The following is a 16056-nucleotide window of genomic DNA, read 5'->3' on the forward strand; positions in this document are numbered from 1 at the left end:
GAGGTGACTAGGAGCAGTAGTCAGGTCCTGATACAGTAGGATGGAGGTGACTAGGAGCAGTAGTCAGGTCAGGTCCTGATACAGTAGGATGGAGGTGACTTGGAGCAGTAGTCAGGTCAGGTCCTGATACAGTAGGATGGAGGTGACTTGGAGCAGTAGTCAGGTCAGGTCCTGATACAGTAGGATGGAGGTGACTAGGAGCAGTAGTCAGGTCCTGATACAGTAGGATGGAGGTGACTAGGAGCAGTAGTCAGGTCAGGTCCTGATACAGTAGGATGGAGGTGACTAGGAGCAGTAGACAGGTCAGGTCCTGATACAGTAGGATGGAGGTGACTAGGAGCAGTAGACAGGTCAGGTCCTGATACAGTAGGATGGAGGTGACTAGGAGCAGTAGTCAGGTCCTGATACAGTAGGATGGAGGTGACTAGGAGCAGTAGTCAGGTCAGGGCCTGATACAGTAGGATGGAGGTGACTAGGAGCAGTAGTCAAGTCAGGTCCTGATACAGTAGGATGACTAGGAGCAGTAGTCAGGTCAGGTCCTGATACAGTAGGATGACTAGGAGCAGTAGACAGGTGAGGTCCTGATACAGTAGGATGGAGGTGACTAGGAGCAGTAGTCAGGTCAGGTCCTGATACATTAGGATGACTAGGAGCAGTAGACAGGTCAGGTCCTGATACAGTAGGATGGAGTTGACTAGGAGCAGTAGTCAGGTCCTGATACAGTAGGATGGAGTTGACTAGGAGCAGTAGTCAGGTCCTGATACAGTAGGATGGAGGTGACTAGGAGCAGTAGTCGGGTCAGGTCCTGATACAGTAGGATGGAGGTGACTAGCAGCAGTAGACAGGTCAGGTCCTGATACAGTAGGATGGAGGTGACTAGGAGCAGTAGACAGGTCAGGTCCTGATACAGTAGGATGGAGGTGACTAGGAGCAGTAGACAGGTCAGGTCCTGATACAGTAGGATGGAGGTGACTTGGAGCAGTAGTCAGGTCCTGATACAGTAGGATGGAGGTGACTAGGAGCAGTAGACAGGTCAGGTCCTGATACAGTAGGATGGAGGTGACTAGGAGCAGTAGACAGGTCCTGATACAGTAGGATGGAGGTGACTAGGAGCAGTAGACGGGTCAGGTCCTGATACAGTAGAATTGGAGGTGACTAGGAGCAGTAGACAGGTCAGGTCCTGATACAGTAGGATGGAGGTGACTAGGAGCAGTAGACAGGTCAGGTCCTGATACAGTAGGATGGAGATGACTAGGAGCAGTAGACGGGTCAGGTCCTGATACAGTAGGATGGAGGTGACTAGGAGCAGTAGTCAGGTCAGGTCCTGATACAGTAGGATGGAGGTGACTAGGAGCAGTAGACAGTTCAGGTCCTGATACAGTAGGATGGAGGTGACTAGGAGCAGTAGTCAGGTCAGGTCCTGATACAGTAGGATGGAGGTGACTAGGAGCAGTAGACAGGTCAGGTCCTGATACATTAGGATGATTAGGAGCAGTAGACAGGTCAGGTCCTGATACAGTAGGATGGAGGTGACTAGGAGCAGTAGTCGGGTCAGGTCCTGATACAGTAGGATGGAGGTGACTAGGAGCAGTAGACAGGTCAGGTCCTGATACAGTAGGATGGAGGTGACTAGGAGCAGTAGACGGGTCAGGTCCTGATACAGTAGGATGGAGGTGACTAGGAGCAGTAGACGGGTCAGGTCCTGATACAGTAGGATGGAGGTGACTAGGAGCAGTAGACAGGTCGGGTCCTGATACAGTAGGATGGAGGTGACTAGGAGCAGTAGTCAGGTCAGTTCCTGATACAGTAGGATGGAGGTGACTAGGAGCAGTAGACAGGTCAGGTCCTGATACAGTAGGATGGAGATGACTAGGAGCAGTAGTCGGGTCAGGTCCTGATACAGTAGGATGGAGGTGACTAGGAGCAGTAGACGGGTCAGGTCCTGATACAGTAGGATGGAGGTGACTAGGAGCAGTAGACGGGTCAGGTCCTGATACAGTAGGATAGAGTTGACTAGGAGCAGTAGTCGGGTCAGTTCCTGATACAGTAGGATGGAGGTGACTAGGAGCAGTAGACAGGTCAGGTCCTGATACAGTAGGATGGAGATGACTAGGAGCAGTAGTCGGGTCAGGTCCTGATACAGTAGGATGGAGGTGACTAGGAGCAGTAGACGGGTCAGGTCCTGATACAGTAGGATGGAGGTGACTAGGAGCAGTAGACGGGTCAGGTCCTGATACAGTAGGATGGAGGTGACTAGGAGCAGTAGTCGGGTCAGTTCCTGATACAGTAGGATGGAGGTGACTAGGAGCAGTAGACAGGTCAGGTCCTGATACAGTAGGATGGAGGTGACTAGGAGCAGTAGTCAGGTCAGTTCCTGATACAGTAGGATGGAGGTGACTAGGAGCAGTAGACAGGTCAGGTCCTGATACAGGAGGATGGAGGTGACTAGGAGCAGTAGTCGGGTCAGGTCCTGATACAGTAGGATGGAGGTGACTAGGAGCAGTAGACAGGTCAGGTCCTGATACAGTAGGATGGAGGTGACTAGGAGCAGTAGTCAGGTCAGGTCCTGATACAGTAGGATGGAGGTGACTAGGAGCAGTAGACAGGTCAGGTCCTGATACAGTAGGATGGAGGTGACTAGGAGCAGTAGACAGGTCAGGTCCTGATACAGTAGGATGGAGGTGACTAGGAGCAGTAGACAGGTCAGGTCCTGATACAGTAGGATGGAGGTGACTAGGAGCAGTAGACAGGTCAGGTCCTGATACAGTAGGATGGAGGTGACTAGGAGCAGTAGACAGGTCAGGTCCTGATACAGTAGGATGGAGGTGACTAGGAGCAGTAGACAGGTCAGGTCCTGATACAGTAGGATGGAGGTGACTAGGAGCAGTAGACAGGTCAGGTCCTGATACAGTAGGATGGAGGTGACTAGGAGCAGTAGTCAGCTCAGGTCCTGATACAGTAGGATGGAGGTGACTAGGAGCAGTAGACAGGTCAGGTCCTGATACAGTAGGATGGAGGTGACTAGGAGCAGTAGTCAGGTCAGGTCCTGATACAGTAGGATGGAGGTGACTAGGAGCAGTAGCAGGTCAGGTCCTGATACAGTAGGATGGAGGTGACTAGGAGCAGTAGACGGGTCAGGTCCTGATACAGTAGGATGGAGGTGACTAGGAGCAGTAGACAGGTCAGGTCCTGATACAGTAGGATGGAGGTGACTAGGAGCAGTAGACAGGTCAGGTCCTGATACAGTAGGATGGAGGTGACTAGGAGCAGTAGTCAGGTCAGGTCCTGATACAGTAGGATGGAGGTGACTAGGAGCAGTAGACAGGTCAGGTCCTGATACAGTAGGATGGAGGTGACTAGGAGCAGTAGTCAGGTCCTGATACAGTAGGATGGAGGTGACTAGGAGCAGTAGACGGGTCAGGTCCTGATACAGTAGGATGGAGGTGACTAGGAGCAGTAGACAGGTCAGGTCCTGATACAGTAGGATGGAGGTGACTAGGAGCAGTAGACAGGTCAGGTCCTGATACAGTAGGATGGAGGTGACTAGGAGCAGTAGTCAGGTCAGGTCCTGATACAGTAGGATGGAGGTGACTAGGAGCAGTAGTCAGGTCCTGATACAGTAGGATGGAGGTGACTAGGAGCAGTAGACGGGTCAGGTCCTGATACAGTAGGATGGAGGTGACTAGGAGCAGTAGACAGGTCAGGTCCTGATACAGTAGGATGGAGATGACTAGGAGCAGTAGACAGGTCAGGTCCTGATACAGTAGGATGGAGGTGACTTGGAGCAGTAGTCAGGTCAGGTCCTGATACAGTAGGATGGAGGTGACTAGGAGCAGTAGTCAGGTCCTGATACAGTAGGATGGAGGTGACTAGGAGCAGTAGTCAGGTCCTGATACAGTAGGATGGAGGTGACTAGGAGCAGTAGTCAGGTCAGGTCCTGATACAGTAGGATGGAGGTGACTAGGAGCAGTAGACAGGTCAGGTCCTGATACAGTAGGATGGAGGTGACTAGGAGCAGTAGACAGGTCAGGTCCTGATACAGTAGGATGGAGGTGACTAGGAGCAGTAGCAGGCAGGTCCTGATACAGTAGGATGGAGGTGACTAGGAGCAGTGCAGGTCAGGTCCTGATACAGTAGGATGGAGGTGACTAGGAGCAGTAGACAGGTCAGGTCCTGATACAGTAGGATGGAGGTGACTAGGAGCAGTAGCGGTCAGGTCCTGATACAGTAGGATGGAGGTGACTAGGAGCAGTAGTCAGGTCAGGGCCTGATACAGTAGGATGGAGGTGACTAGGAGCAGTAGACAGGTCAGGTCCTGATACAGTAGGATGGAGGTGACTAGGAGCAGTAGTCAGGTCAGGTCCTGATACAGTAGGATGGAGGTGACTAGGAGCAGTAGACAGGTCAGGTCCTGATACAGTAGGATGGAGGTGACTAGGAGCAGTAGCAGGTCAGGTCCTGATACAGTAGGATGGAGGTGACTAGGAGCAGTAGACAGGTCAGGTCCTGATACAGTAGGATGGAGATGACTAGGAGCAGTAGACCGGTCAGGTCCTGATACAGTAGGATGGAGGTGACTAGGAGCAGTAGTCAGGTCAGGGCCTGATACAGTAGGATGGAGGTGACTAGGAGCAGTAGTCAGGTCCTGATACAGTAGGATGGAGGTGACTAGGAGCAGTAGTCAGGTCAGGGCCTGATACAGTAGGATGGAGGTGACTAGGAGCAGTAGACAGGTCAGGTCCTGATACAGTAGGATGGAGGTGACTAGGAGCAGTAGACAGGTCAGGTCCTGATACAGTAGGATGGAGGTGACTAGGAGCAGTAGTCAGGTCCTGATACAGTAGGATGGAGGTGACTAGGAGCAGTAGTCAGGTCCTGATACAGTAGGATGGAGGTGACTAGGAGCAGTAGACAGGTCAGGTCCTGATACAGTAGGATGGAGGTGACTAGGAGCAGTAGCAGGTCAGGTCCTGATACAGTAGGATGGAGGTGACTAGGAGCAGTAGACAGGTCAGGTCCTGATACAGTAGGATGGAGGTGACTAGGAGCAGTAGTCAGGTCAGGTCCTGATACAGTAGGATGGAGGTGACTAGGAGCAGTAGTCAGGTCAGGTCCTGATACAGTAGGATGGAGGTGACTAGGAGCAGTAGATCAGGTCCTGATACAGTAGGATGGAGGTGACTAGGAGCAGTAGATCAGGTCCTGATACAGTAGGATGGAGGTGACTAGGAGCAGTAGTCGGGTCAGGTCCTGATACAGTAGGATGGAGGTGACTAGGAGCAGTAGACAGGTCAGGTCCTGATACAGTAGGATGGAGGTGACTAGGAGCAGTAGACAGGTCAGGTCCTGATACAGTAGGATGGAGGTGACTAGGAGCAGTAGACAGGTCAGGTCCTGATACAGTAGGATGGAGGTGACTAGGAGCAGTAGTCGGTCAGGTCCTGATACAGTAGGATGGAGGTGACTAGGAGCAGTAGACAGGTCAGGTCCTGATACAGTAGGATGGAGGTGACTAGGAGCAGTAGACGGGTCAGGTCCTGATACAGTAGGATGGAGGTGACTAGGAGCAGTAGTCGGGTCAGTTCCTGATACAGTAGGATGGAGGTGACTAGGAGCAGTAGACAGGTCAGGTCCTGATACAGTAGGATGGAGGTGACTAGGAGCAGTAGTCAGGTCAGGTCCTGATACAGTAGGATGGAGGTGACTAGGAGCAGTAGACAGGTCAGGTCCTGATACAGTAGGATGGAGGTGACTAGGAGCAGTAGACAGGTCAGGTCCTGATACAGTAGGATGGAGGTGACTAGGAGCAGTAGTCAGGTCAGGTCCTGATACAGTAGGATGGAGGTGACTAGGAGCAGTAGACAGGTCAGGTCCTGATACAGTAGGATGGAGGTGACTAGGAGCAGTAGACGGGTCAGGTCCTGATACAGTAGGATGGAGGTGACTAGGAGCAGTAGTCAGCTCAGTTCCTGATACAGTAGGATGGAGGTGACTAGGAGCAGTAGACAGGTCAGGTCCTGATACAGGAGGATGGAGGTGACTAGGAGCAGTAGTCAGGTCAGGTCCTGATACATTAGGATGACTAGGAGCAGTAGACAGGTCAGGTCCTGATACAGTAGGATGGAGGTGACTAGGAGCAGTAGACAGGTCAGGTCCTGATACAGTAGGATGGAGGTGACTAGGAGCAGTAGTCAGGTCAGGTCCTGATACAGTAGGATGGAGGTGACTAGGAGCAGTAGACAGGTCAGGTCCTGATACAGTAGGATGGAGGTGACTAGGAGCAGTAGTCAGGTCAGGTCCTGATACAGTAGGATGGAGGTGACTAGGAGCAGTAGACAGGTCAGGTCCTGATACAGTAGGATGGAGGTGACTAGGAGCAGTAGTCAGGTCCTGATACAGTAGGATGGAGGTGACTAGGAGCAGTAGACGGGTCAGGTCCTGATACAGTAGGATGGAGGTGACTAGGAGCAGTAGACCGGTCAGGTCCTGATACAGTAGGATGGAGATGACTAGGAGCAGTAGACAGGTCAGGTCCTGATACAGTAGGATGGAGGTGACTAGGAGCAGTAGTCAGGTCAGGTCCTGATACAGTAGGATGGAGGTGACTGGGCAGGCAGGCCGCGAGGTGGAGGGCTGGGCGGACGGGTCAGGTCCTGATACAGTAGGATGGAGGTGACTAGGAGCAGTAGACCGGTCAGGTCCTGATACAGTAGGATGGACGTGACTAGGAGCAGTAGACAGGTCAGGTCCTGATACAGTAGGATGGAGGTGACTAGGAGCAGTAGTCAGGTCAGGTCCTGATACAGTAGGATGGAGGTGACTAGGAGCAGTAGACAGGTCAGGTCCTGATACAGTAGGATGGAGGTGACTAGGAGCAGTAGACGGGTCAGGTCCTGATACAGTAGGATGGAGGTGACTAGGAGCAGTAGACAGGTCAGGTCCTGATACAGTAGGATGGAGGTGACTAGGAGCAGTAGACAGGTCAGGTCCTGATACAGTAGGATGGAGGTGACTAGGAGCAGTAGTCAGGTCAGGTCCTGATACAGTAGGATGGAGGTGACTAGGAGCAGTAGTCAGGTCCTGATACAGTAGGATGGAGGTGACTAGGAGCAGTAGTCAGGTCCTGATACAGTAGGATGGAGGTGACTAGGAGCAGTAGTCAGGTCAGGTCCTGATACAGTAGGATGGAGGTGACTAGGAGCAGTAGACAGGTCAGGTCCTGATACAGTAGGATGGAGGTGACTAGGAGCAGTAGACAGGTCAGGTCCTGATACAGTAGGATGGAGGTGACTAGGAGCAGTAGACAGGTCCTGATACAGTAGGATGGAGGTGACTAGGAGCAGTAGACAGGTCAGGTCCTGATACAGTAGGATGGAGGTGACTAGGAGCAGTAGACAGGTCAGGTCCTGATACAGTAGGATGGAGGTGACTAGGAGCAGTAGACCGGTCAGGTCCTGATACAGTAGGATGGAGGTGACTTGGAGCAGTAGTCAGGTCAGGGCCTGATACAGTAGGATGGAGGTGACTAGGAGCAGTAGTCAGGTCCTGATACAGTAGGATGGAGGTGACTAGGAGCAGTAGTCAGGTCAGGGCCTGATACAGTAGGATGGAGGTGACTAGGAGCAGTAGTCAGGTCCTGATACAGTAGGATGACTAGGAGCAGTAGTCAGGTCAGGTCCTGATACAGTAGGATGGAGTGACTAGGAGCAGTAGACAGGTCAGGTCCTGATACAGTAGGATGGAGGTGACTAGGAGCAGTAGTCAGGTCAGGTCCTGATACAGTAGGATGGAGGTGACTAGGAGCAGTAGACAGGTCAGGTCCTGATACAGTAGGATGGAGGTGACTAGGAGCAGTAGTCAGGTCAGGTCCTGATACAGTAGGATGGAGGTGACTAGGAGCAGTAGACAGGTCAGGTCCTGATACAGTAGGATGGAGGTGACTAGGAGCAGTAGACAGGTCAGGTCCTGATACAGTAGGATGGAGGTGACTAGGAGCAGTAGACAGGTCAGGTCCTGATACAGTAGGATGGAGGTGACTAGGAGCAGTAGACAGGTCAGGTCCTGATACAGTAGGATGGAGGTGACTAGGAGCAGTAGACGGGTCAGGTCCTGATACAGTAGGATGGAGGTGACTAGGAGCAGTAGACGGGTCAGGTCCTGATACAGTAGGATGGAGGTGACTAGGAGCAGTAGACAGGTCAGGTCCTGATACAGTAGGATGGAGGTGACTAGGAGCAGTAGTCAGGTCAGTTCCTGATACAGTAGGATGGAGGTGACTAGGAGCAGTAGACAGGTCAGGTCCTGATACAGTAGGATGGAGGTGACTAGGAGCAGTAGTCAGGTCAGGTCCTGATACAGTAGGATGGAGGTGACTAGGAGCAGTAGACGGGTCAGGTCCTGATACAGTAGGATGGAGGTGACTAGGAGCAGTAGTCAGGTCAGTTCCTGATACAGTAGGATGGAGGTGACTAGGAGCAGTAGTCAGGTCAGGTCCTGATACAGTAGGATGGAGGTGACTAGGAGCAGTAGTCAGGTCAGGTCCTGATAGAGTAGGATGGAGGTGACTAGGAGCAGTAGACGGGTCAGGTCCTGATACAGTAGGATGGAGGTGACTAGGAGCAGTAGACGGGTCAGGTCCTGATACAGTAGGATGGAGGTGACTAGGAGCAGTAGTCAGGTCAGGTCCTGATACAGTAGGATGGAGGTGACTAGGAGCAGTAGACAGGTCAGGTCCTGATACATTAGGATGACTAGGAGCAGTAGACAGGTCAGGTCCTGATACAGTAGGATGGAGGTGACTAGGAGCAGTAGTCGGGTCAGGTCCTGATACAGTAGGATGGAGGTGACTAGGAGCAGTAGTCAGGTCCTGATACAGTAGGATGGAGGTGACTAGGAGCAGTAGACAGGTCAGGTCCTGATACATTAGGATGGAGGTGACTAGGAGCAGTAGACAGGTCCTGATACAGTAGGATGGAGGTGACTAGGAGCAGTAGACAGGTCCTGATACAGTAGGATGGAGGTGACTAGGAGCAGTAGTCAGGTCAGGTCCTGATACAGTAGGATGGAGGTGACTAGGAGCAGTAGTCAGGTCCTGATACAGTAGGATGGAGGTGACTAGGAGCAGTAGACGGGTCAGGTCCTGATACAGTAGGATGGAGGTGACTAGGGACAGTAGACTGGTCAGGTCCTGATACAGTAGGATGGAGGTGACTAGGAGCAGTAGACAGGTCAGGTCCTCATACAGTAGGATGGAGGTGACTAGGAGCAGTAGTCGGGTCAGGTCCTGATACAGTAGGATAGAGGTGACTAGGAGCAGTAGTCAGGTCCTGATACAGTAGGATGGAGGTGACTAGGAGCAGTAGACAGGTCAGGTCCTGATACAGTAGGATGGAGGTGACTAGGAGCAGTAGACAGGTCAGGTCCTGATACAGTAGGATGGAGGTGACTAGGAGCAGTAGTCAGGTCAGGTCCTGATACAGTAGGATGGAGATGACTAGGAGCAGTAGACGGGTCAGGTCCTGATACAGTAGGATGGAGGTGACTAGGAGCAGTAGTCAGGTCAGGTCCTGATACAGTAGGATGGAGATGACTAGGAGCAGTAGACAGGTCAGGTCCTGATACAGTAGGATGGAGGTGACTAGGAGCAGTAGACGGGTCAGGTCCTGATACAGTAGGATGGAGGTGACTAGGAGCAGTAGTCAGGTCAGGTCCTGATACAGTAGGATGGAGATGACTAGGAGCAGTAGACAGGTCAGGTCCTGATACAGTAGGATGGAGGTGACTAGGAGCAGTAGACGGGTCAGGTCCTGATACAGTAGGATGGAGGTGACTAGGAGCAGTAGTCAGGTCAGTTCCTGATACAGTAGGATGGAGGTGACTAGGAGCAGTAGTCAGGTCAGGTCCTGATACAGTAGGATGGAGGTGACTAGGAGCAGTAGACAGGTCCTGATACAGTAGGATGGAGGTGACTAGGAGCAGTAGTCAGGTCAGTTCCTGATACAGTAGGATGGAGATGACTAGGAGCAGTAGTCAGGTCAGGTCCTGATACAGTAGGATGGAGAGACTAGGAGCAGTAGACAGGTCAGGTCCTGATATAGTAGGATGGAGAGACTAGGAGCAGTAGACAGGTCAGGTCCTGATACAGTAGGATGGAGAGACTAGGAGCAGTAGACAGGTCAGGTCCTGATATAGTAGGATGTTCAGTATTACATTGTGTTCTTGTTTTATTTTGTATTTTATTGGCTATCAGCTGTAAAGTTTACCCTCAGGGATAATAAAGATTCTCTACTCTACTCAGGGCCAGCCAGAGAGCCCCCGGTATAGGAGCAGGGGCCAGGCAGAGAGCCCCCGGTGTAGAAGCAGGTGTCAGGACCATGGCCAGGCAGAGAGCCCCCGGTGTAGAAGCAGGTGTCAGGACCATGGCCAGGCAGAGAGCCCCCGGTGTAGAAGCAGGGGCCAGGACCATGGCCAGGCAGAGAGCCCCCGGTGTAGAAGCAGGGGCCAGGACCATGGCCAGCCAGAGAGCCCCCGGTGTAGAAGCAGGGGCCAGGACCATGGCCAGCCAGAGAGCCCCCGGTGTAGGAGCAGGGGTCAGGACCATGGCCAGCCAGAGAGCCCCCGGTGTAGGAGCAGGGGCCAGGACCATGGCCAGCCAGAGAGCCCCCGGTGTAGGAGCAGGGGTCAGGACCATGGCAACATCCCCAAGAAGAGACGTCACCTCACCAGACAGGGCAGCTCTTCCTCCTCATCCTCGCTGTGCTCCCCCCGGGGGTCGTCCCGCCTCACTCTGCGCCGCTGCCTTTCTCCCAGCATGCTCAGTCCCACCGACAACCTCCAGGTGTTTTTCCTATTGATGATAATAATAACCAATAATAATAATAACAACAATATTAATAATATAGTTATTGTTAGGTGCCTTTCCTGGACTCCTTCACTGCCCTCCCCGTCTGTCAGCCGCCCAGGGAGGAGTTGGAGTGGAAACAGGTGAGAGCAGAGCGCCACCTACAGGCTGGAGGCCAAACCGTGGTGGTTCGGTGGATCAAGAAGATAACAAAATAGACTTGCAGAATTTGGTTTCCTGCTCTTTTCTCTTCCTAGTAAAGTTGATATATAGTTGAAACATTGTCTAACAGGAAGTTATTCTATGCACCAATCCTGCATTCCGGTAGTAGTGACCATTCTGTCTCATGTTGAAGGTAGTAGATTTGCTGTGGAGCGACCCGAAGAGCCAGCCAGGCTGCAGTCCCAACACCTTCAGGGGAGGAGGCAGTTACTTCGGGCCAGACGTGACCAGACGCCTGCTGGAGAGACACGGCATGACTCTGCTGATCAGATCACATGAGTGTAAACAGGAGGGCTACGAACTCTGCCACGACGGACAGGTGATTTCTTAGGCCTGCTTCTAATCTCTATTGAACAGGACTAGCTGTATAAGATATATGATAGTTAATATGTCTGGGACCCCCCCCTCCCCCCATGGCTAGTAGACAACAGGACTAGCTCTATTAGATATATGATAGTTAATATGTCTGGGACCCCCCCCCGCCCATGGCTAGTAGACAACAGGACTAGCTCTATTAGATATATGATAGTTAATATGTCTGGGACCCCCCCCCCCCCATGGCTAGTAGACAACAGGACTAGCTGTATATGATAGTTAATGTCTGGGACCCCCCCCCCATGGCTAGTAGACAACAGGACTAGCTCTATTAGATATATGATAGTTAATGTCTGGGACCCCCCCCATGGCTAGTAGACAACAGGACTAGCCCTATTAGATATATGATCGTTAATATGTCTCGGACCCCCCCCCCCTTCCCATGGCTAGTAGACAACAGGACTAGCTCTATTAGATATGATAGTTAATATGACTGGGACCCCCACTCCCCCCCCCCCCCCATGGCTAGTAGACAACAGGACTAGCTCTATTAGATATATGATAGTTAATATGTCTGGAACCCCCCCCCCCCCCATGGCTAGTAGACAACAGGACTAGCTGTATATGATAGTTAATATGTCTGGGACCCCCCCCCCCCCATGGCTAGTAGACAACAGGACTAGCTCTATTAGATATATGATAGTTAATGTCTGGGACCCCCCCCATGGCTAGTAGACAACAGGACTAGCTCTATTAGATATGATAGTTAATATGTCTGGGGACCCCCCCCCCCCCATGGCTAGTAGACAACAGGACTAGCCCTATTAGATATATGATCGTTAATATGTCTCGAACCCCCCCCCCCCTTCCCATGGCTAGTAGACAACAGGACTAGCTCTATTAGATATGATAGTTAATATGTCTGGGGACCCCCCCCCCCCCCATGGCTAGTAGACAACAGGACTAGCTCTATTAGATATATGATAGTTAATATGTCTCGGACCCCCCCCCCATGGCTAGTAGACAACAGGACTAGCCCTATTAGATATATGATAGTTAATATGTCTCGGACCCCCCCCCCCTTCCCATGGCTAGTAGACAACAGGACTAGCTGTATATGATAGTTAATGTCTGGGACCCCCCCCCCCATGGCTAGTAGACAACAGGACTAGCTCTATTAGATATATGATAGTTAATGTCTGGGACCCCCCCCATGGCTAGTAGACAACAGGACTAGCCCTATTAGATATATGATCGTTAATATGTCTCGGACCCCCCCCCCATGGCTAGTAGACAACAGGACTAGCCCTATTAGATATGATAGTTAATATGTCTGGGGACCCCCCCCCCTTCCCATGGCTAGTAGACAACAGGACTAGCTCTATTAGATATATGATAGTTAATATGTCTCGGACCCCCCCCCCATGGCTAGTAGACAACAGGACTAGCCCTATTAGATATATGATAGTTAATATGTCTCGGACCCCCCCCCCCCTTCCCATGGCTAGTAGACAACAGGACTAGCCCTATTAGATATATGATCGTTAATATGTCTCGGACCCCGCCCCCCCCTTCCCATGGCTAGTAGACAACAGGACTAGCTCTATAAGATATATGTGTATTTTGTTCTTTCAGGTGATCACCATTTTCTCTGCGTCTAACTACTATGAGGAGGGTAGTAACCGTGGAGCCTACATTAAGCTGGGCAGAGAGCTGGTCCCTCGCTTCTTCCAGTACCAGGTCAGCAGGAACACCAGGAAACTCACCCTGACTCAGAGGTAGGGGCTGGGTTGGAGGTGGAGGTAGGGGCTGGGTTGGAGGTGGAGGTAGGGGCTGGGTTGGAGGTGGAGGTAGGGGCTGGGTTGGAGGTGGAGGTAGGGGCTGGGTTGGAGGTGGAGGTAGGGGCTGGGTTGGAGGTGGAGGTAGGGGCTGGGTTGGAGGTGGAGGTAGGGGCTGGGTTGGAGGTGGAGGCAGGGGCTGGGTTGGAGGTGGAGGCAGGGGCTGGGTTGGAGGTGGAGGCAGGGGCTGGGTTGGAGGTGGAGGCAGGGGCTGGGTTGGAGGTGGAGGCAGGGGCTGGGTTGGAGGTGGAGGCGGGGGCTGGGTTGGAGGTGGAGGCGGGGGCTGGGTTGGAGGTGGAGGCGGGGGCTGGGTTGGAGGTGGAGGCGGGGGCTGGGTTGGAGGTGGAGGCGGGGGCTGGGTTGGAGGTGGAGGTGAGGCGGGGGCTGGGTTGGAGGTGGAGGCGGGGGCTGGGTTGGAGGTGGAGGCGGGGGCTGGGTTGGAGGTGGAGGCGGGGGTTGGAGGTGGAGGCGGGGGTTGGAGGTGGAGGCGGGGGTTGGAGGCGGGGGTTGGAGGCGGGGGTTGGAGGCGGGGGTTGGAGGCGGGGGCTGGGTTGGAGGCGGGGGCTGGGTTGGAGGCGGGGGCTGGGTTGGAGGCGGGGGTTGGGTTGGAGGCGGAGGCGGGGGTTGGGTTGGAGGCGGAGGCGGGGGTTGGGTTGGAGGTGGGGGCTGGGTTGGAGGCGGAGGCGGGGGCTGGGTTGGAGGCGGAGGCGGGGGCTGGGTTGGAGGCGGGGGCTGGGTTGGAGGCGGAGGCGGGGGCTGGGTTGGAGGCGGAGGCGGGGGCTGGGTTGGAGGCTGGGTTGGGGGCTGGGTTGGAGTCTGGGTTGGAGGTGGAGGGAGGGGCTGGGTTGAATGTGGAGGTTGGAGGTGGAGGCTGGGTTGGATGTGTAGGGACTGGGGTGGAGGTGGGGTTTGGGGTGGAGATGGAGGTGGAGGCAGGGTTGGATGTGTTGGGGTTGTAGGTTGTGGTTGTAGGTAGGGGCTGGAGGTGGAGGTAGGGGCTGGAGGTGGAGGTAGGGGCTGGAGGTGGAGGTAGGGGCTGGAGGTGGAGGTAGGGGCTGGAGGTGGAGGTAAGGGCTGGAGGTGGAGGTAGGGGCTGGAGGTGGAGGTAGGGGCCTGGAGGTGGAGGTAGGGGCTGGGATGGAGGTTGGGGCTCGGGTGGAGGTGGAGGTAGGGGATCATGGTTCCTACTGGTCTCTACATACAGAGCGTGACAATGAGTTGATTATCGTGTGTGTGTGTGTCCATCCGCAGGGTGAATGTGGCAGAGGGTTCGGCTGTAAGGGCTGTACAGGAGAAGCTGTTTGCTCACCGCTCAGAACTCATGGCTGCCTTTCAGCAGTATGACACAAGTAACAGTGGTAAGATATTTTTGCAATAACACACACACACACACTGCCTGCCAGCTGTTAAAGAACACCCCAAACTCCTATGACATAGTCATATTCCGAGATGTGTAGCCACCTGCCATAAAGATCACCTGGAACGCGCCCATCATTGTGTATCATTAGTGACTCTGTGCTGTGTCTGTTCCAGGCTATACCTCTGTCAGTTAGTTAGACTGTCCCCGGCTGTATCTCTGTCAGTGAGTTAGACTGTCTGTCTGTTCCAGGCTGTATCTCTGTCTGTGAGTGAGTTAGACTGTCTGTCTGTTCCAGGCTGTATCTCTGTCAGTGAGTGGGCCCTGGTGGTGGAGTCAGTCCTGAGACTGGACCTGCCCTGGAGGACTCTGCGCCCGCGCCTGGCACAGCTGGCACCAGATGGCAGAATCAACTACCAGTCCTGCTTCGAGGACATGGGCCCGGGACAACCCATAGCCCAGGTCAGAACCAGGAAGAGACTGATCGATCAATTGATTGATGTTATTTGGTAATCAATAAAGCTGTTGAATAAAGCTGCTCCTTTCACAGAAACTCTCTCTATGTGTTTTGTTCAGGTCACTCCAAACTTGGCTGAAACTCTTTACAGATATCGAACAGACCTTGAGATTATCTTCAACATCATGGACAAAGACCACTCTGGTACATGTTACTCTAATGATAACTATTACAGCTCCTAAGCCTGCTAGTTCACATCATGCTACATTAACCATTAGCTTGTTAGAAAGAAAAGCTTTTAGTATTTCTTAGATTCTCTCACTGTCTTTCCCCATCCAGGTCAGATTTCCATCGAGGAGTTCCGTCAGACCTGGCGTCTGTTTAGTGCTCACCTAGGTGTGGAGGTGGATGACCGGGCCATAGATGAACTGGCTAAGAGTATAGACTTCAACAAGGATGGCAGCATCGACTTCAACGAGTTCCTAGAGGCCTTCAGGGTGGTGCACAAACTGGATGTCAAGGACCAAACAGCAGGGCTGGGAGAAACCTTGTTGTAGACCTGAAGACTCACATTAGCTCTGCAGGCTAAAACAGTCTTGTGGCATGCCAGAGACCCGGATGCAAACACACTACTCTCACCAGCTACTGATATGGAGACGGACCAACACACATATGTGAGGTTTCTACATACAAAGCAGACAAGAGCTCCCCGCGGCATGTCTTAGCTCTGCTCTGCAGACAAACAGCACTTTGCCCCATCTTTTCTCAGTCTGAGACAGGGCTGTAACCTGAGACCAGACTGCTACATCCTCTCTTCAGGGTTAAAGGTCCAATGCAGAAGTTTTATTTATTTAAATTCTCAATATTAAATCATTTCTGGGTAACAATGAAGTACCTTACTGTGATTGTTTTTAATTAAAATGGTCAAAAAGAAACTAAAATAGCTTGTTAGCAAAGAGCCATTTCTCAAGCAAGAATTTAGCTATGACTGTCTGGGAGTGGTCTGGAAAACTGAAAATTATCTGTT

General features: G+C 52.7%; 1 protein-coding gene across 1 annotated transcript in view; it reads left to right on the forward strand.

Moving 5' to 3' along the window:
- Positions 1-11393, forward strand: part of LOC106574677 (serine/threonine-protein phosphatase with EF-hands 2) — a 184035-nt gene extending 172642 nt beyond the window's left edge. The window contains exons 4-6 of the mRNA XM_082962434.1: positions 10298-10837; positions 10912-10983; positions 11196-11393. Coding sequence (XP_082818560.1) covers positions 10298-10837; positions 10912-10983; positions 11196-11393 — 810 coding nt within the window. The remainder of the gene's footprint in view (positions 1-10297; positions 10838-10911; positions 10984-11195) is intronic.
- The last annotated feature ends 4663 nt before the right edge of the window (positions 11394-16056 follow it).

This window comes from Salmo salar, chromosome 16, assembly GCF_965601325.2.
Source record: "Salmo salar chromosome 16, fSalSal1, whole genome shotgun sequence".
Taxonomy (NCBI): domain Eukaryota; kingdom Metazoa; phylum Chordata; class Actinopteri; order Salmoniformes; family Salmonidae; genus Salmo; species Salmo salar.